This window comes from Grampus griseus, assembly GCF_964374135.1.
Source record: "Grampus griseus genome assembly, chromosome: 17".
Taxonomy (NCBI): Eukaryota; Metazoa; Chordata; class Mammalia; order Artiodactyla; family Delphinidae; genus Grampus; species Grampus griseus.
Genome location: NC_139011.1, coordinates 36,249,859 through 36,276,014, shown reverse-complemented (window position 1 = coordinate 36,276,014; position 26,156 = coordinate 36,249,859). Strand labels below are relative to the sequence as shown.

The 26,156-nt window shown below is 36.0% G+C and overlaps 1 protein-coding gene across 1 annotated transcript in view; it reads left to right on the top strand.

The window, feature by feature from the left end:
• The window catches only part of SPAG1 (sperm associated antigen 1), a 98,946-nt gene that overhangs the window by 3,763 nt on the left and 69,027 nt on the right, over nucleotides 1-26,156 (top strand). Inside the window, exons 3-7 of the mRNA XM_082674824.1 lie at nucleotides 14,959-15,084; nucleotides 18,998-19,062; nucleotides 19,563-19,672; nucleotides 20,275-20,380; nucleotides 23,412-23,542. Coding sequence (XP_082530950.1) covers nucleotides 14,959-15,084; nucleotides 18,998-19,062; nucleotides 19,563-19,672; nucleotides 20,275-20,380; nucleotides 23,412-23,542 — 538 coding nt within the window. The remainder of the gene's footprint in view (nucleotides 1-14,958; nucleotides 15,085-18,997; nucleotides 19,063-19,562; nucleotides 19,673-20,274; nucleotides 20,381-23,411; nucleotides 23,543-26,156) is intronic.

The following is a 26,156-nucleotide window of genomic DNA, read 5'->3' as shown; positions in this document are numbered from 1 at the left end:
ACAAACTACTGTATATAAAATAAATAAGCAACAAGGGTGTACAGCACAGGGAAACAGAGCAATTCTTTTGTAATAACTTTAAATGGAGTATAATCTATAAAAATATTTAATCACTATGTTGTATACCTGAAACTAACATAATACTGTATATTAACTATACTTCAATTTTTTAAAAATTAGCGATTTTATGGTAATTTCACTGAGTTTTGACAAACTGCATTTGCTGTGGAATATTTCCATTATCCCTAAAAGTTTTGTTTTGCCCCTTTGCAGTCAGTGCTGACTCCATACCCTGGCTCCGGGCAACTGCTGAACTGCTTCCTATCATTATAGATTTGCCTTTTCTAGACTTTCATATAAATATAATTATATAGTATATCTTCTTTCATGTCTGGGTTCTTTCACTTAGCATGATGCTTTTGAGATTCATCTATGTTGTTGCATGTGTCCACAGTTCATTCCTTTTAATTGCTGAGTAGTAGTGAATTGTATGGATATCTCACAGTTTAACCATTTACCCATTGATGAACAAATGCCAAAATGTTTTCCAAAGTGGCAATCAATCCTGCCAATAATGGATAAAAGTTCCAGTTGCTCTATATTGTGGTCCATACTTAGTATTGTCAGTTTTGTTAATTTTAGCTATTCTATTAGGTATATAGTGGTATCTCATTGTGGTTTTCATTTGCGTTTCTCTAATAACTAATGATGTTGAATGGCTTTTCATGTCCTTATTTGTCATCCATATATCTTCTTTTGTAGAGTGTCTTTAAATCCTTTGCCCATTAAAAGAAATAGATTTTTCGTGTTCTTATTGAGTTGTAAAATACACGTCTTTCATGTATTTTACACACAAAGATACATCTTTGCAAATATTTTCTGATATTGTGTGGCTTGCCTTTTCATTTTTTTAACAGTACCTTCGAAAGAGCAAAAGTTTTTACTTTTGATGAAACCGATTTTTCTTTTTATAGTTTGTGCTTTTGTGTCCTATTAAGAAATCTTTGTCTAATTCAAGATCCCTAAATTTTCTCCTATGATTCTTCTAGAAAGTTTATAGTTTTAGCTCTTAAATATATGTCTAAGATCTGTTTCATTTTTTAAACACACACACAAATATATACATACATACACATACATATATTTGTACATACTAATATGGATATCCAAAAGTTCACGTGTCATTTAATGGAAGATTATCCTCTCCTCATTGAAATTCTTGGTACCATTATCAAAAATCAACTGACCATGTATGTTTAAGTCTATTTCTGAACTCCTTCTATTCTGTTCATCAATCTAAATGTGTGTCTTTACACCAATACTCCATTGTCTTGATTACAGTAAGTCTATTTTTTAATTTTAATTTTATCAACATATTGGAGTATAGTTGATTTACAGTGTTGTGTTAGTTTCAGGTGTACAGCAAAGTGATTCAGTTATACATTTTTATATATATTCTTTTTCAGATTCGTTCCCATATATGCACTAAGTCTTGAAATCAGATAGTGCGAGTCCTCCAACTCTGTTCTTCATTTTCAGAGCTGTTTTGGGTGTTCCAGGTCCTTTGCTCGCGAATTTCTCTCTTTTTTTTTTTTAACCTCTTTATTGGGGTAAAATTGCTTTACAGTGGTGTGTTAGTTTCTCCTTTATTACAGAGTGAATCAGTTATACGTATACATATGTTCCCATATCTCTTCCCTCTTGCGTCTCCCTCCCTCCCACACTCCCTATCCCACCCATCCAGGTGGTCACAAAGCACCGAGCTGATCTCCCTGTGCTATGCAGCTGCTTCCCACTAGCTATCTATTTTACGTTTGGTAGTGTATATATGTCCATGCCTCTCTCTCGCTTTGTCACAGCTCACCCTTCCCCCTCCCCATATCCTCAAGTCCGTTCTCTAGTAGGTCTGTGTCTTTATTCCTGTCTTACCGCTCGGTTCTTCATGACATTTTTTTTTTTCTTAAATTCCATATATATGTGTTAGCGAACGGTACTTGTCTTTCTCTTTCTGACTTACTTCACTCTGTATGACAGACTCTAGGTCTATCCACCTCATTACAAATAGCTCAATTTCATTTCTCTTTATGGCTGAGTAATATTCCATTGTATATATGTGCCACATCTCCTTTATCCATTCATCCAAAGATGGGCACTTAGGTTGTTTCCATCTCTGGGCTATTGTAAATAGAGCTGCAATGAGCATTTTGGTACATGACTCTTTTTGAATTATGGTTTTCTCAGGGTATATGCCCAGTAGTGGGATTGCTGGGTCATATGTTAGTTCTATTTGTAGTTTTTTAAGGAATCTCCATACTATTCTCCATAGTGGCTGTACCAATTCACATTCCCACCAGCAGAGCAAGAGTGTTCCCATTTCTCCACACCCTCTCCAGCATTTATTGTTTCTAGATTTTTTGATGATGGCCATTCTGACTGGTGTGAGATGATATCTCATTGTAGTTTTGATTTGCATTTCTCTAATGATTAATGATGTTGAGCATTCTTTGATGTGTTTGTTGGCAGTCTGTATATATTCTTTGGAGAAATGTCTATTTAGGTCTTCTGCCCATTTTTGGATTGGGTTGTTTGTTTTTTTGTTATTGAGCTGCATGAGCTGCTTGTAAATTTTGGAGATTAATCCTTTGTCAGTTGCTTCATTTGCAAATATTTTCTCCCATTCTGAGGGTTGTCTTTTGGTCTTGTTTAGGGTTTCCTTTGCTGTGCAAAAGCTTTGAAGTTTCATTAGGTCCCATTTGTTTATTTTTGCTTTTATTTCCATTTCTCTAGGAGGTGGGTCAAAAAGGATCTTGCTGTGATTTATGTCATAGAGTGTTCTGCCTGTATCTTCCTCTAAGAGTTTGATAGTTTCTGGTCATATATTAAGGTCTTTAATCCATTTTGAGCTTATTTTTGTGTATGGTGTTAGGGAGTGATCTAATCTCATACTTTTACATGTACTTGTCCAGTTTTCGCAGCACCACTTATTGAAGAGGCTGTCCTTTCTCCACTGTATATTCCTGCCTCCTTTATCAAAAATAAGGTGACCATATGTGCGTGGGTTTATCTCTGAGCTTTCTATCCTGTTCCATTGATCTATCTTTCTGCTTTTGTGCCAGTACCATACTGTCTTGACTACTGTAGCTTCGTAGTACAGTCTGAAGTCAGGGAGCCTGATTCCTCCAGCTTCATTTTTTTGTTCTCAAGTTTGCTTTGGCTATTTGGGATCTTTTGTGTTTCCATACAAATTGTGAAAAATTTTTTTCTAGTTCTGTGAAAAATGCCAGTGGTAATTTGAAGGGATTGCATTGAATCTGTAGATTGCATTGGGTAGTAGAGTCATTTTCACAATGTTGATTCTTCCAATCCAAGAACATGGTATATCTCTCCATCTATTTGTATCATCTTTAATTTCTTTCATCAGTGTCTTATAATTTTCTGCATACAGGTCTTTTGTCTCCTTGGGTAGGTTTATTCCTAGGTATTTTATTCTTTTTGTTGCAGTGGTAAATGGGAGTGTTTTCTTGATTTCACTTTCAGATTTTTCATCATTAGTATATAGAAATGCCAGAGATTTCTGTGCATTAATTTTATATCCTGCAACTTTACCAAATTCATTGATTAACTCTAGTAGTTTTTTGGTAGCATCTTTAGGATTCTTTATGTATAGTATCATGTCATCTGCAAACAGTGACAGCTTTACTTCTTCTTTTCCAATTTGGATTCCATTTATTTCCTTTTCTTCTCTGATTGCTGTGGCTAAAACTTCCCAAACTATGTTGAATAAGAGTGGTGAGAGTGGGCAACCTTGTCTTGTTCCTGATCTTAGTGGAAATGCTTTCAGTTTTTCACCATTGAGGACGATGTTGGCTGTGGGTTTGTCATATATGGCCTTTATCATATTGAGGAAAGTTCCCTTTATGCCTACTTCTGCAGGGTTTTTATTATAAATGGGTGTTGAATTTTGTCAAAAGCTTTCTCTGCATCTATTGAGATGATCATATGGTTTTTCTCCTTCAATGTGTTAATATGGTTTATCACATTGATTGATTTGTGTATATTGAAGAATCCTTGCATTCCTGGAGTAAAACCCACTTGATCATGGTGTATGATCCTTTTAATGTGCTGTTGGATTCTGTTTGCTAGTATTTTGTTGACGATTTTTGAATCTATGTTCACCAGTGATATTGGCCTGTAGTTTTCTTTCTTTGTGACATCCTTGTCTGGTTTTGGTATCAAAGTGATGGAGGCTTCGTAGAATGAATTTGGGAGTGTTCCTCCCTCTGCTATATTTTGGAAGAGTTTGACAAGGATAGGTGTTAGCTCTTCTCTAAATGTTTGATAGAATTCACCTGTGAAGCCATCTGGTCCTGGGCTTTTGTTTGTTGGAAGATTTTCAATCACAGTTTCAATTACAGTGCTTGTGATTGGTCTGTTCATATTTTCTATTTCTTCCTGATTCAGTCTTGGCAGGTTGTGCATTTCTAAGAATTTGTCCATTTCTTCCAGGTTGTCCATTTTATTGGCATAGAGTTGCTTGTAGTAATCTCTCATGTGATCCTTTGTATTTCTCATGATCCTTTGTATTTCTGCAGTGTCAGTTGTTACTTCTCCTTTTTCATTTCTAATTCTATTGATTTGAATCTTCTCCCTTTTTTCTTTGATGACTCTGGCTAATGGTTTATCAATTTTGTTTATCTTCTCAAAGAACCAGCTTTTAGTTTTAGTGATCTTTGCAATCGTTTCCTTCATTTCTTTTTCATTTATTTCTGATCTGATTTTTATGATTTCTTTCCTTCTGCTAACTTTGGGGTTTTTTTGTTCTTCTTTCTCTAATTGCTTTAGGTGCAAGGTTAGGTTGTTTATTCGAGATGTTTCCTGTTTCTTAAGGTGGGCTTGTATTGCTATAAACTTCCCTCTTAGAACTGCTTTTGCTGCTTTCCGTAGGTTTTGGGTCGTTGTGTCTCCATTGTCATTTGTTTCTAGGTATTTTTTTTCCCCCCCAATACGTGGGCCTCTCACGGTTGTGGCCTCTCCCGTTGCAGAGCACAGGCTCCGGACGCGCAGGCCCAGCGGCCATGGCTTACGGGCCCAGCCGCTCCGAGGCACGTGGGATCTTCCCGGACTGGTGCGCGAACCCGCGTCCCCTGCATTGGCAGGCGGACTCTCAACCACTGTGCCACCAGGGAAGCCCTCTAGGTATTTTTGATTTCCTCTTTGATTTCTTCAGTGATCACTTCGTTATTAAGTAGTGTATTGTTTAGCCTCCATGTGTTTGTATTTTTTACAGATCTTTTCCTGTAATTGATATCTAGTCTCATAGTGTTGTGGTCACAAAAGATACTTGATACCATATTAATTTTCTTAAAATAACCAAGGCTTGATTTGTGACCCAAGATATGATCTATCCTGGAGAATGTTCCATGAGCACTTGAGAAAAATGTGTATTCTGTTGTTTTTGGTTGGAGTGTCCTATAAATATCAATAAAGTCCATCTTGTTTAATGTATCATTTAAAGCTTGTGTTTCCTTATTTATTTTCATTTTGGATGATCTGTTCATTGGTGAAAGTGGGGTGTTAAAGTCCCCTTCTATGAATGTGTTACTGTTGATTTCCCCTTTTATGGCTGTTAGTATTTGCCTTATGTATTGAGGTGCTCCTATATGTTGGGTGCATAAATATTTACAATTGTTATATCTTCTTCTTGGATCGATCCCTTGATCATTATATAGTGTCCTTCTTTGTCCCTTGTAATAGTCTTTATTTTAAAGTCTATTTTGTCTGATATGAGAATTGCTACTCCAGCTTTCTTTTGGTTTCCATTTGCATGGAATATCTTTTTCCATCCCCTTACTTTCAGTCTGTATGTGTCTCTAGGTCTGAAGTGGATCTCTTGTAGACAGCATATATATGGGTCTTGTTTTTGTATCCATTCAGCCAATCTGTGTCTTTTGGTGGGAGCATTTAGTCCATTTACATTTAAGGTAATTATCGATATGTATGTTCCTATTCCCATTTTCTAAATTGTTTTGGGTTCGTTATTGTAATTCTTTTCCTTCTCTTGTGTTTCTTGCCTAGAGAAGTTCCTTTAGCATTTGTTGTAAAGCTGGTTTGGTGGTGCTGAACTCTCTCAACTTTTGCTTGTCTGTAAAGGTTTTAATTTCTCCATCAAATCTGAATGAGATCCTTGCTGGGTAGAGTAATCTTGGTTGCAGGTTTTTCTCCTTCATCACTTTAAATGTGTCCTGCCACTCCCTTCTGGCTTGCAGAGTTTCTGCTGAAAGATCAGCTGTTAACCTTATGGGGATTCCCTTGTGTGTTATTTGTTGTTTTTCCCTTGCTGCTTTTAATATGCTTTCTTTGTTTTTAATTTTTGACAGTTTGATTAATATGTGTCTTGGCGTATTTCTCCTTGGATTTATCCTGTATGGGACTCTCTGTGCTTCCTGGACTTGATTAACTATTTCCTTTCCCCTATTAGGGAAGTTTTCAACTATAATCTCTTCAAATATTTTTCTCAGTCCCTTTCTTTTTCTCTTCTTCTTCTGGAACCCCTATAATTCGAATGTCGGTGCATTTAATGTTGTCCCAGAGGTCTCTGAGACTGTCCTCACTTCTTTTTATTCTGGTTTCTTTATTCTGGTTTGCAGTAGTTATTTCCACTATTTTATCTTCCAGGTCACTTATCCTATCTTCTGTCTCAGTTTTTCTGCTATTGATCCCATCTAGAGTATTTTTCATTTCATTTATTGTGTTGTTCATTGTTGTTTGTTTCATCTTTAGTTCTTCTAGGTCCTTGTTAAATGTTTCTTGCATTTTGTCTATTCTGTTTCCAAGATTTTGGATCATCTTTACTATCATTATTCTGAATTCTTTTTCAGGTAGACTGCCTATTTCCTTTTATTTGTTAGGTCTGGTGGGTTTTTATCTTGTTCCTTCATTTGTGGTGAGTTTTTCTGTCTTCTCATTTTGCTTATCTTACTGTGTTTGGGGTCTCCTTTTTGCAGGCTGCAGGTTCGTAGTTCCCGTTGTTTTTGGTGTCTGTCACCAGTGGCTAAGGTTGGTTCAGTGGGTTGTGTAGGCTTCCTGGTGGAGGGAACTAGTGCCTGTGTTCTGGTGGATGAGGCTGGATCTTGTCTTTCTGGTGGGTAGGTCCACGTCTGGTGGTGTGTTTTGGGGTGTCTGTGGACTTATTATGATTTTAGACAGCCTCTCTGCTAATGGGTGGGGTTGTGTTCCTCTTTTGCTAGTTATTTGGCATAGGGTGTCCAGCACTGTAGCTTGCTGGTCGTTGAGTGAAGTTGGGTCCTGGCGTTGAGATGAGGATCTCTGGGAGATTTTCGCTGTTTGATATTATGTGGAGCTGGGAGGTCTCTTGTTGACCAGTGTCCTGAAGTTGGCTCTCCCAGCTCAGAGGCACAGCACTGACTCCTGGCTGCAGCACCAAGAGCCTTTCCTCCACTCGGCTTTCGCGCCACCGTAGTCTCGAAGCTCCTGCCACTGCTCCTCAGGCCGGGTTCCTGTGGGAGCTGCTTGCCAATTTCTACAAAATAGCTTGCTTGTATTTGAGTTGGGATTGTGTTGAATTTGTGGATCAATTTTGGAGGAATTGATATCTTAACAATATTGAGATTTCTGATCCATGAACATATATTTTTTCTGTTCACATAGGTCTTTAATGAAGCAGTGTCTCATAGTTTTCAGTGTATACTTCTTATTTTTAATGAAATTTATTTCTAAGTATCTAATATATTTTATGCTACTGTAAAAGTTAATGTTTTAATTTAAATTTTTTTTGCTCATTCTTAGTCACTTCAGTTATGAAATTTTATTGGTTTATATAAAATTTATTATCTTAACCATTTTTTTTTTTGCGGTACGCGGGCCTCTCCCTGTTGTGACTCTCCCGTTGCGGAGTACAGGCTCTGGATGCGCAGGCTCAGCGGCCATGTCTCACAGGCCTAGCCGCTCCACGGCATGTGGGATGTTCCCGGACGGGGGCACGAACCTGTGTCCCATGCATCGGCAGGCGGACTCTCAACCACTGCGCCACCAGGGAAGCCCCTATCTTAACCATTTTTAAGTGTACAGTTCATTAGTGTTAAGTATATTCATATTGTGCAACCAATCTCAAAAACTTTTTCATCTTCCAAAACTGAAGTTCTCTACCCATTAAATAACAACTCTCCAATCCCACCCCCACCACCAGCCCCTGGCAACCACCATTCTACTTTCTGTTTTATTTCTTTTTTGATCCGTTTACATTCTTTTTTATTTTTTTATTGCAGTATAGTTGATTTACAATGTTGTGTCAGCATCAGGTGTACAGCACAGTGATTCAGTTATACATACATATATATCTATCTTTTTTCTGATTCTTTTCCCTTATAGGTTATTACAAAATATTGAGTATAGTTCCCTGTGCTACACAGTAGGTCCTTGTTGATTATTTTATATATAGTAGTGTATATATATTAATCCCAAACTCCTAATTTATCCCTCCCCCCCTTCCCTTTTGATAACCGTAAGTTTGTTTTCTATGTCTGTGGGCCTATTTCTGTTTTGTTTATAAGTTCATTTATATCATTTTTTTTGGATTCCATATATAAACAGTATCATATGATGTTTGTCTTTCTCTGTCTGGCTTTTCACTTAGTATAATCATCTCTAGTCCATCCATGTTGCTGCAGATGGCATCATTTCATTCTTTTTTATGGCTGAGTAATATTCTGCTGAATAAATATACCACATCTTCCTTATCCATTCACCTGTTGATAGACATTAAGGTTGCTTGCATGTCTTGGCTATTGTAAACAGTGCTGCAATGAACATTGGGGTGCATATATCTTTTCCAATTACGGTTTTATCCAGATGTATGCTCAGGAGTGGGATTGCAGTATCATATGGTAACTCTATTTTTAGTTTTATAAGGAACCTCTATACTGTTCTCCATAGTGGCTGCACCAATTTACATTCCCACCAACAGTGTAGGAGAGTTCCTTTTTCTCCACACCCTCTCCAACATTTATTATTTGTAGACTTTTTGACGATGGCCATTCTGACCAATGTGAGGTGATACTTTATTGTAGTTTTGATTTGCATTTCTCTAATAATTAGTGACGTTGAGCATCTTTTCATGTGCCTTTTGGCCTTCTGTATGTCTTCTTTGGAGAAATGTCTCTTTAGATCTTCTGCCCATTTTTTTGATTTTATATATATATATATATATAACTGTATTAGCTGTTTGTATATTTTGGAGATTAATCTTTTGTCATTTGCATCATTTGCAAATATTTTCTCCTATTCTGTAGGTGTTCCTTTCGTTTTGTTTGTGGTTTCCCTTGCTGTGCAAAAGCTTTTAAGTTTAATTAGGTACCATTTGTTTATTTTTGTCTTTATTTCCATTATTCTAGGAGATGCATCTAAAAAGATATTGCTGCAATTTATGTCAAAGAGTGTTCTGCCTATGTTTTCCTCTAGGAGTTTTAAAGTATCCAGTCTTAAATCTATTTTTATTTATTTATTTATTTATTTTTTTTTTTGCGGTACGCGGGCCTCTCACTGTTGTGGCCTCTCCCGTTGCGGAGCACAGGCTCCGGACGCGCAGGCTCAGCGGCCATGGCTCACGGGCCTAGCCACTCCACGGCATGTGGGATCTTCCCGGACCGGGGCACGAACCCATCCATGTTCCCTGCATCGGCAGGTGGACTCTCAACCACTGCGCCACCAGGGAAGCCCTTTAATTTATTTTTGTATGTGGTGGGAGAGAATGTTCTAATTTCATTCTTTTACATGTGGCTGTCCAGTTTTCCCAGCACCACTTATTGAAGAGTCTGTCTTTTCTCCGTTGTGTATTCTTGCCTCCTTTGTCATAGATTAATGACCTAGGTGTTTGGGTTTATTTCTCGGCTGTCTATCCTGTTCCGTTGATCTATATTTCTGTTTTTTGTGCCAGTACCATACTGTTTTGATTATTGTAGCTTTATAGCATAGTCTGAAGTCAGGAAGCCTGATTCCTCCAGCTTCATTTTTCTCTCTCAGGATTGCTTTTGGCTCTTTGAGGTCTTTTGTGTTTCCATACAAATGTAAAATTTTTTGTTCTAGTTCTGTGAGAAATGCCATTGGTAATTTGATAGGGATTGCATTGAATGTGTAAATTGCCTTGGGTAATATAGTCATTTTGACAATGTTGATTCTTCTAATCCAAGAACATGGTATATCTTTCCATCTCTTTGTGTCATCATCGATTTCTTTCATCAGCCTCTTATAGATTTTGGAGTACAGAGCATTTGCCTCCTTGGGTAGGTTTATTCCTAGGTATTTTATTCTTTTTTATGTGATGATAAATGGGATTGTTTCCTTAATTTTTCTTTCTGATCTTTTGTTGTTAATGTATAGAAATGCAACAGATTTCTGTGTGTTAAGTTTGTATCCTGCGACTTTACCAAATTCATCGATGAGCTTTAATAGTTTTCTGGTAGCATCTTTAGGATCTTCTATGTATAATAAGTATCATGTCATCTGCAAATTGTGACAGTTTAACAACTTCTTTTCCAGTTTGGATGCCTTTTATTTCTTTTTCTTCTCTGATTGCTGTGGCTAGGACTTCAAAAACTGTTGAATAAAAGTGGCGAGATTGGACATCCTTTTCTTCTTCCTGTTCCTGTATGATGTTAGCTGTGAGTTTGTCATTTATGGCCTGTGTTATGTGGAGGTATGTTCCCTCTTTGCCCATTTTCTGGAGAGTTTTTATCATAAATGGATGTTGAATTTTATCAAAAGCTTTTTCTGCATCTATTGACCATTCTACTTTCTGTTTCTTTGAGTTTGGCTAATCTAGATACCTCATACCAGTAGAATTTTAATTTCAATTTCTACTTGTACATTGCAAGCTTATAGTTATCTAAAATTGGCCTTTTTATATTGACTGTGTATCCTGTGTCTTGTTTAATTCAAACTAACACATTCGTTCTAGTAGCTTTTTTTGTAGATTCCTTGGATTTTCTTTATGGAAGATTATGGCATCTGTGAATATTGAAAGATTTTCTTCTTTTCCATACTGGCTGCCTTTTATTCCTTTTACTTGCCTTATTCCATTGGCTTGGACCTCTAGTACAATGTTGAAATGAGAGCAGCTATCTTTGTCTTGTTCCCAATCTTAGGTGAAATCATCCAGCCTTTCATTATGTTACTTTCAGATTTGTATAGATGTCCTATATCAGGTTGAGGAAGTTCCCTTCTGTTCCATGTTTGATGGATGGAGAATTTTTATCATGAATGGATATTGAATTTTGTGAAATGCTTTTCCTGCATTTATTGAGATGAACATATGGTTTTCTTAGTAGTCTGTTAATAAGGTAATTTATGTACACTGTTTTTGAGTGTTATAGTAACCTTGCATTCCAGGATAAACCCTACTCATCATGATGTATCTTTTTCATATGGATTGGATTGCTAAAATTTTGTCAAGGACTTTTTGTGTCTATGGATCATGAGAGATATTGGCCTGTAGTTTTCTTGTAATGTCATTGTCTAGTTTCTTAGCAGGGTACTGTTGACCTCAGAGTGAGTTGGAAAGTATTCTCTCTTCTGTTTCCTAGAAAAGCTTGTGTATAATTGATATTATTTCTTCCTTAAATGTTTTCTAGAATTTACCATTGATGCCATCTGGGCCTCAAGTTTTCTTTATTGGTAAGGTTTTAACTACCAATTAAGTTTAATTTAATTCAGTTTCTTTAGTAGACTCAGGGCTATTCGGGTTATCTTCAGAGCTTTCTCTCTGTCCAGATCTCTCCTCTCAGAAATCTTGCCTCCTCAGTTCTTGCAATCTTGGTCTCCCCAAAGTCTGACCTCCGTTCTTCTAAATTCATTGAGACCCAAGACTATTTCCTTTCCCTATGCTGTAGCCTGGAAACACTAGGCAGTCAGTTTGGAGCAAACGTAGGGTTTACCTCATTTGTTTTCCTTCTTTCAAGAATTACTGTCCTGTGCCACCTGTTGTCCAGCGTCTGAAAACTATTGTTTCATATATCGGGTTTTCTAAAGTTTAGGCAGGAGGGTAAATTTAGCCCCTGTTACTTTGTCAGAGCCAGAGCTCCTTTATTGACTTTTCTATTGATATGTTTCTTATTTATTTGTAAGAGTTCTTTCCTACATATTTTAATTTTTCCCTCAATTTGTTAATTTGCCTTATAAGTTTTGTGTGTGATGTTTATTTATTTTTATGTAACCACACCTCTTGATTTTATCCTTTATGATCTTTACATTTGTTTTATACTTAGGAAGACTCTGTCTCCACCAGATACATATTTACCTATATCGTCTCATAGTTCCTTTGTGGCTTCATTTTGCTTAAGAAATATATATATTTTTAAACAGACTCTGGGAAAACAAATTTTTTTGGTTTTACTTTATTTTATTCAGTGTATTTTTTTCTGAGGTAAATCATACACTTGAAAACAATTTTAAGTTATGTGTATTCTCTAACTCAGAATGCTAATTTTTAAAAACTTTCAGCTTTCTCATTTTGTCATTTTATTGACTTGAGTTTGAAAATTTGGTAATTAATTTACAGGTTAAAATAGCAGTTTTTGTCCAGCGTTCTTTGGCTTTATTTTCTGAGGGGTAAACAGCCGTTTTAATTGCAGGGCCTGTTTGTTCTTTCTCGGTCAATTCTTAAGTTAGTTTCCTTCTCATCTCCTTTCCTTCATACTTTTTCCCTTGTTTTTCTTTTTCTCTTCCTGTTTCTCCTGTTTGCCTCCTTTTCATCCTCCCTGCCTCCTATATGGGTAGGACAGTTAATATAGTTTATCCTAGCCCCTGTTTGAAGAGTGTCTGACAAATATTAGACCCTCACTATATATCTGCTGAATAATAAATAATAGAATTTCACAGATAATAAGGAAATATCTTACTCAGTTTTTCTGGCCTCTGTGACGATTCAGTTTAATAAACATTATTGTGAACCTAGTATGTGCCAGACACTGTGCTGGGTTTTTTTGTTTGTTTTAAGTACTTCACCTTTTCTTGTATCTAAGTTAAGTTTTTCAGGGAATTTGTTTATTTTATCTAACTTGCAAAGTTATTGGTATAAATTTGTCTAAAACATCCCCTTATTTTTTTAATATCTGTAGAATTATTAGTGACGTACCTCTTTTATCCCTGATACTAGTAATTTGTATTTTTTCCTTTCACTTTCTTTTGACTAGTCTTGCTAAGTGTTTGTCAGTTGTATTAATTTATTTCCAGAAAAACTAGTTTTGGGCTTCCCTGGTGGCGCAGTGGTTGAGAGTCCGCCTGCCGATGCAGGGGACATGGGTTCGTGCCCCGGTCTGGGAAGATCCCACATGCCGCGGAGCGGCTGGGCCTGCCAGCCGTGGCCGCTGGGCCTGCACGTCCGGAGCCTGTGCTCCGCAATGGGAGAGGCCACAACAGTGAGAGGCCCACTTACCACAAAAAAAACAAAAAACAAAACAAAACAAAAAAACTAGTTTTGAATGTTGATTTTCTTTATTTTTCTATTATCTGTTTTACAGATTCCTACTTTTATTTTTTAATATTTTTATTTCCTTCTACCTACTTTGGCTTTAATGTGTTTTCTCTCTCTTCATTAGTTTTTTAAGGTAGAAGCTTAAATAATTGGATCTTAAGCCTTTTTTCTTGTTTAAAGTTGTATATTTCCCTCTAATACTTTATCTGAATCCTACAAATTATATGTCATATTTTCATTATCACTTAGTTCAAATTATTTTCCAATTTCCCATCTGATTTCCTTTTTTAACCCATGATCTCTTTATAAGTGTATTGTTTAATTTCCAATTACTTGGGGATAATTTAAATACTTATTATTACTGAATTCTAGTTTAGGTCTGTTGTGGTCAGATACCATACTTTGTATAATTTCACCCCTCAATAAATTTCATCAAATTTATTGAGACCTTTTTTGGCCTATGTTCCATGTGGTCTTGAAAATAACATAGAAGTTTTTAATATTGATTAGGTCAAGTTGGTTAATGTTCACATCTGCTATAACATTACTGATTCTCTTTTTGTCCACGTTTTCCCTGTGTCCATTCTACTGTTAATCAAATAGATTCATTTTGGATACTGAGTTTTTCATTTTCAGGATTTCCATTAAATCTTTTTAAAGTTTCCATTCTTCTCCCAAAGTTCTCAGTTGTTCATGCATGTTGTCCACCCTCCTTACATATTTACTGTAGCTGTTTTTAAGTCCCTATTTGTTACTTCCAACATCCATCCACTCTATGAGTCTGCTTCTGTTGACTGTGGGTAATGTTTTTCTGCTTCTTTGTCTTTCTTGTTATTTGTATATTTTATACTGACCACTGTATATTAAAAAAATCAGTGGAATCTGAAGTAATTAATATTTAACTACAGAAAGCATGTTCCTTTTGTCAAACTGCTAGAGTTGGAGACTGGGTCAATCTAATCTGTATGTTAGGTTGCAGCTGATGTGCTAAGGTTCTTGATATTAAGACATAGGCTCTGCCCTCAAGGAACTTACAGTGTGGTAAGAGGGACAAACAATAAATAGAGGATTTAAAATCTATGCTAAACACAGAGGAGGAACACTTTTAGCCCAACCAGGAAGTTCAGAGAAAGCTTGCTGGAAGGGATGATGAAAAAGATCTTGTAAGATAAATAAAGTAGGAAGGGCACCAATGAATGTAGGAAGGGCACCAATGAATATACTGAACAATACTGAACTGTACACTTAAAAATAGTTGAGATGATACATTTTATGTTATTGTATATTTTCCTACAGTTGAAAAAAAAAACCAAGAGGGTAAGAAGGGCATTTCAGGTAGGGAAAATGGCATGATCAAATTGTCACCTAAAAATTGACCCACAGTAAACTATGATGATGTACAGTCCTTTCTAATGCCTGGTTAATTATTTCAAACTGTATATTTACCTTCTTTTTTCCTCTCTTCTTCTTAGAGTTGGGTATCAGAAATTAAAAAAGAAGATGATAAAATACACTTTCAAGAAAATGAAACATTTCCAGCAATGGAAGATAATTTGCCTCCAGTTCGTGGTTCAACCAGCCATCTTCATGTTGCCAAGGTAGGCCTTTTTGGTGTGGGGTGTGAGTGGTAGGGGGAGAAAGTTGTTGTTTATTAAGAACATTATCTTGGTTTAATCAGTGTAGCCGAAGTGTGATGTCCTGTAGGCAGCTGGGGATTTTTTTTCAGGTGATCGTGTGTCATCACCTTCTGGAGTAGGCCTCACCTGGAGATCAAAATCAAACATTTTCATTTGAAGGCTTGCATCTTGGGTTTACCACCTTCCTCATTTTTTCTTTTGCTGTTTTGTCTCTTCTACTCTGACAAGTTTTGATGAGTACTTAAGATCCAATTCAGTGTGTAAGAGTTTCAGGGAGTAATTTCATGTATCCAATAGAGGTATAGAGGGAGTAGTTTATTACACAATTAAGTATGATTTAAAGCGTTAAACAGATGAATTAATCTGTTTAACCCATTAAACATGGATTTCAAGCAGTTATAGATGTCATTTCTCTGTTTAGTGCATTTCTCCCCCCATCTCCAGCCCCTCATTTTTATTCCACTGAGATTGGTCCCTATTTTGCCATGCAGATCTCTCCTTGGTAACCCATGGCTTCCATAGAGAAGGGGCCTGTTGGAGTTCCAGGTTCACTTAACTTCAAGTTAAAATTGAGCTTCTTGGCATCCACCTGACCCTGATATTATAGAACCCAGCCCTTGTCTCCAGTGGGCTTTTGCTTGGATCACACATTCCATTCCCTCTGCCCTCCTTTTTTTTTGTTTTCTTTTATTCCTATCATCTTTAAGAGGATGCTTACCTAAGTCTCTTCATTTCGGGTTGAGTCATTCTTGTTTTTCTCGTCTCTTCTTTGAGTCCCCAGTTTTATTCGAAAAACATTCATAGCCTTTTCATCACTCTGCTCCTTGGTAATTTACCTTCCTGGGTCTTTTATTCATTAGCAATTACTCAGGTAACTGAGGTACAAAGTAAGTAAGTAAGTATAGGAAGGCTACTACTGTCTGTAATCAATGAATTCGTATTTATTGAACACTCATTATGTGTTAAGTCTGTGTCCTGAAACTATAACAACAAAAAACATTTGGTCTCTGTCCTCAAAGAGCTTATAGTCCAGTAGGAATAGACAGACTAGTAGTACAGTGGTTCTCAAAGTATGGCCCGTGGATGCTGATTGTCCCAGAGATCCTTCTAGGGGATCCAGAAAGTCAATGTTATTTTAAAAAATAATGCTGATGCTTTTGTCTCTTTCACTCGGTTGACATTTGCACTGAGGGTAAACCTGCTGGTGCCTTACCATGAATCATGGCAGTGGCACCAACTGGACTAGTGGTCATTGTTTTCTCCACTGCTGTGCACTCATAGTAAAAAATTCCAATTTAACTTAAAAGTTTGATGAAACAATAAAACTTTTTTTGTCATTAAATCTTGAATCTTGAGGACATATCTTTTTAACATTCTGTGTGTACCAAATGTAAAATAGATAGCTTGTGGGAAGCAGCCACATAGCACAGGGAGATCAGCTCCGTGCTTTGTGTCCACCTAGAGGGGTGGGAGGGAGTCGCAAGAGGGAGGAGATATGGGGATATATGTATATGTATAGCTGCTTCACTTTGTTATACAGCAGAAACTAACACACCATTGTAAAGCAAGTATACTTCAATAAAGATGTTAAAAAAATATTCTGTGTGACAAAATGAGGAGTACACAGAAGGCACTTCACTGTGAAATGAAATATGATGGTTATCATAAGAAAAAGCACTTGTGTGATTGACTGCCAGCCGAATTAGCAACTCTTTCCTGGAACAATTTTTACTTGAAGAAATGACTGACAGACAAGCTATAGTTATTCAGAGTTGAGTTTCTGGCAGACATTTTCTTGGAAATAGTGCAATGGTCTATCACTTCAAAGAAATCAATGAACAGTATTTGTTGCCAGTGCTAAAACCTGAGCTTTCAGGTAAAATTCAGAGTATTTCATATTATTGGGGGCTCTCAAATACCTACTTGTGACAAAAAAAATTTCCCCTTAAGGGAGACGCTTAGTGACTTTTATGATGAGCTCCATGAGGATTTTTTTTTTTTTTTACTTTTAAACAATTGAGATATAGTTGATGTACAATATTATACAAGTTACAGGTGTTATAACAGTGATTCACAGTTTTTAAAGGTTATACTCCATCTATAGTTATAAAATATTGGCCATATTCGCTGTGTTGTACAGTATATCCTTGTAGCTAATTTATTTTATACATAATACTTTGTACCTCTTAATCTCCTACTCTGGTTTTGCCCCTCCCCCTCCCCTCTCCCCATTGGTAACCACTAGTTTGTTCTCTGTATCTATGAGTCTGTTTCCTTTTTGTTATATTCACTAGTTTAGTTTTTAGATTCCACATATAAGTGATATCATATAGTATTTGTCTTCCTCTGTCTGACTTATTTCACCTAGCATAATACCCTCCAAGTCCATCCATGTTGTTGCAAATGGTAAAATTTCATTCTTTTTTATGTTTGTATACACTACTTCTTCTTTATCCATTCATTTGTTGATAGACACTTAAGTTGCTTCCAGATCTTGGCAATTGTAAATAATGCTGCTGTGTACATTGGGGTGCATGCATCTCTTTGAATTAGTGTTTGCATTTTATTCAAATATATACCCTGGAGTGGAATTGCTTGATTGTAGGGTAGTTCTATTTTTAGTTTTTTTAGAAACTGCCATACTGTTTTCCACAGTGGATGCACCAACAGTGTACAAGGATTCCCTTTTCTTCACATCCTCTCTAATATTTGTTATTTATGGTCTTTTTGATGATAGCCATTCTGACAGGTGTGAGGTGATATCTCGTGGTTTTAATTTTTATTTCCCTGACGATTAGTGATGTTGAGCATCTTTGCGTGTGCCTGTCGGTGAACTCCATGAGGATTTTAACAGATATGATTTTTTAATTGTATAATGAAATGTAGGAATATTTGGAAGATCTGTGTAACTCCTAATGACCAGTGGTACAAAATCGTGCCATCGGGCCAAAATGACCCATTCAAATGGTTTCAAATTATGACTTTTAAGAAATCATTTGAGAAACTATTTGTGAGCTGTTGTTTGCTTTCCTCCCATTCCCTTCAAGGTGCTTGCAGTGGACATGTGACGTGGGTTGAGCCACTTAGTAGCACCAAGCTAGTGCTTGGTCAGTGATGGGCCCATAACTGAAGCTAGCCAATCAGAGTCCTTCCCTGGGATTTCTCTAACTAAAGATGGAGAGAAGAGTCACTCTCCTTTTCCTTTCTGATTGGGAGGCCTGTGAGGTTATAATCCCAGACTGTGTGTGGCCACATTTGCAACTACATAGAAAAAGCAAGCAGACAGCAGGGAAAACAAAATCAGGGAGAGAGAAGCAGAGACTTCTGGGGGAGAGAAGGAGAAAAGGGGAGAGAGGGAGAGCTGTAGAAAGAGGGTATATGAACCCTTTATCCAGAAATACCCCTGCCATTTCATCAGTTTGGTTACATAAGCCAATAATTTATTCTTTTTAACTAAAATTAATTCAAGTTGGGTGTCTGTCATTGCAAGCAAAACAGCTCTGTCTAACACAGCAAAGTAGTTATTCTTATTTCTTCAATGCCTAGGTTTTAAAAGAATGAATGATAGTTTAGTACTTTTCTATTATAAGAAAAATCAATAATAATCACATTTCACACATATAAGTTTTAAAATTTTATATATGTACTTAAAGTCCTGCCCATCACTCTCATAATTAACTACAAATTTAAAATTACTTTTTAACCTACTGTATATTAGTATGTTAAAAAAATTATAATACTGGAGTTGTAACGTCAAGGGTACCTATTTTTCTTACCCATTCAATTTGTGTACCTTAATCCAGTGCTATACATTTATAGGAAAATCTGCTAATCTTATATTAAATATCTCATAAAACATAATTTTTTCTTTCAGGAAAAAAATTCTAAAAGTAGACCAGCTAAAAAGAAAATTCCGAGGGATTATGCAGAGTGGGATAAGTATGTTTTATATTTCTGTATATAAAAATTCTCTACCATAAAATACTGTAATAAATTCTTTATTGTTTTAAACCTGAACATATCAAATATCGTTATGTCAGTAGAGTACTAAGAGTATTTGGATTAAGCACTCTTGATTTTGTTTTTTCATTAAATAAAAAACTATTGCATCCTTTTATTTATAAGGGTAACCAAAAATAACTAATGTAATACTTATAGCCATCCAAAATAAAAAATAACAAATTTTTAAATTAAGAGAAATTGGTCACAATTTTAATACCAAAGTTCCACACAGTTTACGTCTGATTAATATTTAAGTTCTCACTAAATTCCATGTTTTCTAGGAAACAATAGAGATGACTTCTAATACAAACCTATCATATATTTTTGGAATATTATTTCTAAAGGCACGGTGATACAAATACAAGAATATCAATAATAAATTTTACTCTCGTTTGTATTGAGCTTTTTTTTCTAGTTTTATTATTCTTTCATTTAAGATTTGACGTGGAAAAGGAATGTGCGAAAATTGATGAAGATTACAAAGAAAAAACTGTAGTAAACAACAAGTTGTATTTGTCTAAAATTGAGACAAGACTAGATACAGCAGGTAATTGGGGGAAAATAAGAATAATTTAGTAGTCTCTAAATTTTTTGAAATACAATAAAAGCTGTTGACCCAAAGACATTCTCTTTTAAGTGCTGCAGATTTCCATGAAAAATTTATGGATTTTCTCCTAGAGCTTACCACCTCTAACAAATTCCATTCTATCCTTTAACTTCTTAATTTTATGAGTAAGAGTTACGATATTTAAATTTAGTTAGACTTAAAAATATATATGTAAACCTATTTTTTTTACTGTAATTCATTTTTCATTCCCTTTTTCAAATCATCTTTTTCCTCCAAATCCCTCAAATTTTTTTCTTTTTGCCTCAAAACAAAAAGATGGAGCAGGTTGTTTTCACTTGAAGTCCACAGGTGTATAGTACCATTAAAGTAAAACAAAACAATTATTCAAAAAATCTAAACCTTCAAAAATTCTGATAAACTAAAAAAAAGAAAAGAAATATCTCTAAACTTAGGAAACTTTTATCTTCTTTTATTTATTTTATAATTTTCTGCTTCTGTTAAAATAAGCATTCTTGGATTTAAATTTGTTAAAGTTATACTAAGTTATGTTTTTACTTATAGCAGGTAACATTTATTTCTAGGTCTAACTGAGAAGGAAAAGGATTTTCTTGCTATTCATGAAAAGGAGAAAGGTAACGAAGCTTTTAACACAGGAGATTATGAAGAGGCTGTGATGTATTATACTCGGTGAGCAGATTTTCGTTGTGGTTTATACTTGCCATTTATTTATTTATGTTTTAATTTATTTATTTTATTTTTTTGGCTGTGTTGGGTCTTCATTGCTGTGCGCAGGCTTTCTCTAGTTGTGGCAAGTGGGGCCTACTCTTCGTTGTGGTGCACGGGCTTCTCATTGCAGTGGCTTCTCTCATCGTGGAGCACGGTCTCTAGGCACACGGGCTTCAGTAGTTGTGGCTTGAGGGCTCTAGAGAGCAGGCTCAGTAGTTGTGGTGCACAGATTTAGTTGCTCTGCGGCATGTGGGATCTTCCTGGACCAGGGCTCGAACCCATGTCCCCTGCATTGGCAGGCGGATTCTTAACCACTGCACCATCAGGAAAGCGCAAAACTTGCCATTTAAAAAAATGATAGTGTTTAAATTTAATTGTTGAAATGATGTAAATAAGCTAAATAATCAGTGTCAGAACCACTTAAGATATTGTACTTGTGATTTATCATAAATTCACTTGCGTTTGCCTTGTTTTCTCAATAATTTCCTTAAACCTCCAAGCTCCCACTTCATCCCCACTTTTGACAGAGGTTCTAACTTTACTGTTTTACAGAGAAAATAGAAGCTGTCTGAATGGAACTCGACAGAAAGTTCGTATAGCATAGAGGTTAAGAACTCAGGTTCTATAGTCAGACTGCCTGGATCCTAGTACTTATGGTGCTACCTCCCACCACAGGGCCTTTGCATATGCTGGGTCCTCCATCTAGCATACTTTCCCCTCTTCTCATGATTTAGTTAATTCTGACTTATTCTTCAGATCTCAGCCCATGTCTCACTTCTTTGGGGAAGTCTGCCTTTACTTTTCAGACTAGGTTAAACCTCCACCCTACTCAGTTTAACCCCCCCCCCCCAATTTACATACCCATATAGTAATCTTAACTCTACTTTGTTGGAGGTACAATTCAAGTGTGTGTGATTTGGCACTAACTGGACTGTAAGCTCTGCAAGAATATAGCCCACTTGTCATTTTTTTAATATCATTGTATCCCTAATACCCAGCAGAGTACCTGGTTCATAGTAGATGTTCATTGTACGCTTGCATGAACTTATGAAGCTCTTACAGTCTATGAAAAGTAAACTAATTTCCTAAAATATTGTTAGAGACAAACTGTGCTTATACAACCACTAATGCTATCTTAGAGCTAAGCTCTGTACGATCTTGCTTCCACCTTTGGAAAGAAAATTTTTTTTTAATGTTGTTGGTGTCTGTAAAGAAGTTTGCTCAACTGTTTAAGTGAACATACAAAGTAAAGAGGATATTGAGGTATCATTCATTCAGTACAGCCTCCCCTGTTCAGGCAGGTGGATGTCAGCTCTGGAATTTTGTTTGTCTTTTTGTAGATTTCCACCAGTGGAGAATCTCTTGCCTATTACAGGGAACAAACTTTTCTTGTCTTCCTCTTTGAAGAAATCACAGAGGTGCAGAATTAAAGCAGCATATTGCAATGGTTAAGGGAACTCAAATTGCCACTTTTCTGGCCTTGGGTAGATTCTTCACCTCTCTTACCTCAGTCTTCTCAGTGCGATGAGACTATAACTGTGCCTACCTCAGAGCAGCTGTGAGGATTAAATAAAACAACATGCTGAAAGGCAGGGTAACACGATGGTAAAGAGAACAGGTGCTGGAGTAGACAGTTGGGATTTAAATCCTGACTCTACCATTTCCAAGCTTGTGGCCTTGGGCATGTTACTTAACCTTTCCGTTACATCTATTTTCTCATCTGTAAAATCTAAGAGCAGTAATGCCTCCTCCGTGGATTATAATGAGGATTAAATGAGTTGACTGTTTAGTGCCTGGCATGTGGGAAGTACTCAGTGTCAGGTACTCGTGTTATTTATTCTTACATGTATTTTCCATGTTTGGTCTCTACCCAACTGTGTAATTTCTTTATATTCATCTTTAATGATCTTAGTAAATTGACACTTTTTGTGACTTTCCCATTTTTTTTTCTGGATTTAGAAAATTTAGTGCATCGATACCCTTATGTTTCCTATATCTAGGAATACATTATTTTACAGCATTCCAAATCAGTTTTTTAAGCAACAGCCAGGTAGGTTTTAAATTCTTTTCATTAATTATTTTGCATTCATACCCTTAATGTAGCAAAATTTACTCTCTTAAGGTCTGTATTCTTCAATTACTACTACTCTTTTGTTTCCTTCAATTAAATTCCTTTGATAAAATTATCATTTCCTTAGATTTAAATTTACTTTTAGATTACAGACTAATTTGTATCTGTTAACACAATAACAGCTTAATAAAGGATATTAGTTGTGGTTGGTTGCTCCTTTTTTTTTGTGCTAGAAACTTGTCCCTAAAGAGTAAAAAAAATACGTATTTGATATTTGATGTTAACTAGGTTTTTAAGAGATCTGTGGGTATTTAAGTGATCATGTCACTTCTAAAGCCGGAGTCAACTTTAAATCTCTTAACTGGATATTTAAGCTTCTGTCCAAACATTGATTTAATATGTTTATAGAATTGTATGTTATTATTTTTGATGATGCAAGCCATATTCGTTTGCTAGAGCTGCCATACAAACTGTCACAGACTGAGTGGCTTAAACAACAGAAATGTATTTTCTCACAGCTCTGGAGGTTAGAAGTCTGAGATCAAAGTGTCTGTAGGGTTGGTTTCTTCTGATGCCTCTCTCCTTGGCTTGTAGATGGCCATCTTCTCTCTGTGTCTTCAAGTGAGCTTTCCTCTGTGCATGTCTGTGTCCTAATCTCGTCTTCTTATAATGACACCAGTCATATTGGATTAGGGAACACCCTCGTGACCTCACGTTAACTTAATTATCTCTTTAAAGACTATCTCCAAGTATAGTTACATTCTGAGGTGCTGGGGGTTAAGATTTCAACATATGAATTTGCGGAGACACAATTGCACCCATAACACGAGCTGTGATTGTTTTACTTACAACTTTAGATGAGTTTCTCTATCTTATGTTTTCCTGTCATCTGCTTGTTGCCATTAAGTGTTTCTTTTACAGGAGCATATCAGTGCTTCCCACGGTAGCAGCCTATAACAATCGTGCTCAAGCAGAACTCAAATTACAGAACTGGAATAGTGCTTTTCAGGATTGTGAAAAGGTCTTGGAGTTAGAACCTGGCAACTTAAAGGGTAAAAGTGTTTATAGAATACCTTTAAATTTGCAACAGGATCTGTTAAAGACCATTTGTAGACACTTATATTTACACTAAAAATATTTCAGATAAACTCAAATTTCTATATGTGAATCATTACCTTCCTCAAGTTACTTTTAATTTCAAGTTTAACTTGGAATTTAAGTTCCTAATTATTTGCATTGAAGTAGCTAATAATCCCAGATGACTGATTGAATAAAGTGTTCATGTGTTTTAAAAGAAATATCTCATGCTTGCATTTGAATTGTGGTTTGTGTTTTTTTCTTTCAATTTTTTTTTTATTGTGGTAAAATTGACATAACATAAAATTTACCACCTTAATCATTTTTAAGTGAATAGTTCGGTGGTATTAAGTACATTCATATTGTTGTGCAGTCATCACTACCATCCATCTCCAGAACTTTTTAAATCTGAAAGTGCACCCATTAAACCGCAACTCTCTATTCTCTCCACCCACCCCAGCCTCTGGCAACCACCAGTCTACTTTCTGTCTCTGTGATTTTATTATTTTAGGTATGTCATATGAATGAAATCATACAGTATTTATCTTTTTGTGACTGGCTTATTGAACTGTATCTTTTTATTCAAAAATAAATTTAAGTATAATTTAATATAGATTTAAAAATATGTATTAATATAATACAATAAGTCCACACCAGAGCTCTAGAACTTTCTACCAGCTGCTTTGTGGGCTTTTCCACCTAGATGTCCATAGACATTTTAAATTAAATGTGTCTAAAACTGACTACGTCTTTCCACCAACACCTGTCCTCTGTTCTGATTTCCTGTCTCAGTGACTGCACCACCTTGCTGTGGTCCGAGCCTGAAGTATGCAAGTCAGACTCCACTCTCCTTTTCTGTTATCAGGGAGTCATTCCAAAAGGAAGTGGCATAAATTATAACAGACTCATTCTATTTCTTTAAATACTTACAGATTCAGATAAATATAACCACTTAATTTTTCTTCACATGCCTACAAACATGGATGGGCAGAAACCATGGTTGTGCTGAGGGTGGATCCCGGTGCATCAGACTGACTGTCATCATAATGGATTGCTCTCCTTTCCCCAGTAGAGTTCTCCCATGCCTGTATGTTGTCTCTATCACAGAGTACCAGTGGGCTCCCAGCTTTAGGCAGGTGCCTGGTAAAGGTTTTACGATCTCCTGATGGGCCCACACCATCACTGTGCCAGGCCCTGTGCCATGTAGTACATGTATTAACTCCATTAATTTTCACAACAGCTCAGTAAATGTGCAGGTACTATTATTAGCACACTCATTTTACAAAAGGACACTGAGGCATAGAGAGATTGAACAACTCACCTAAGATCACACTGCTAGTAAGTGACAGAGCCAGGACTCAACACTGGATGAGACATCAGGAGCCCACATTCAACCACTGTGCTACTCTTCTGCCAGTAGAATGGCCTTCTGTTTTCATTCTTCCTTGATTGAATAATTCCTTAAGCACCAGAATCTTCACTATTTAAAAAAAAATTTGACAGAGCCACTATGGCCATCATTATGGCCATAAAGCATTGAAAAGTCTTAGGTTTTCTTAAGTGGATAAATATCTTCCTGTTCAAAATTTTATTTTTTACTCAAAAAATAATTGCTCTGAATGCAATGTGGTATTTGATTACATCCTGGAACAGAAAAAGGACATTAGTGGAGAAATTGGTGAAATCCAAAGAAAGCCTGTAGTTTAGTTGACAGTATTGTACCAATGTTATTTTCTTAGTTTTGGCAAAAATACCGTAGTTACATATAAGATGTTAGCATTAGTGAAAGCTGGGTGAAGGTATATGAGAACTATCTGTATTAGCTTTGCAACTTTATGTGAATCTAAAGTATTTTCCAAAGTAAAAAGTCTTTAAAAATGGTAATTGTTATATCATGAATATTTCTTTATGGACAATCCCTTCTAAAATCTGAGTAGTAATAGTAAAAGCTAAACTTGTACTTACGCTACAATTTTGATTACACTTATGATAAAATGATTTATCCTCTAGATTTTCGTGGCTCATTCTAGGACTAAAATCAAACTAGTGAAATTTATGTTTTAAAATAGCATATTGGGACTTCCCTGGCAGTCCAGTGGTTAAGACTTCACATTCCAATGCAGGGGGTGTGGGTTCAATGCCTGGTTGGGAAGCTAAGATCCTACATGCCTGTGGCCAAAAAACCAAAACATAAAACAGAAGCATTATTGTAACAAATTCCATAAAGACTTTAAAAATGGTCCACATGAAAAAAAAAAAAATCTAAAATAAAAAAATAGAAGTGTATTAAATCAGATATAAATATCTCACTTTTCAGAATTACCAAGACTGATTCTTTTCAAAATCATGTCTAACTACACAAAATTCTCTCATTATATAATTAATAACAATTGGACTAGGAAGGCATTCATTTCAGTATTAAAAAATGATCAAATTAGATATTGTAACCTATAAAAAAAAAAAAAAAAACCCTGATACAAATTGCTAAAGTATTCAATTTCTGAACCTAGTTGACATAATCACCAGGATTCCTTCAGTTCCCTGTGCTATAGAGATTTCACTAACAGCCCAGATTCTGGGTCAGGTGCT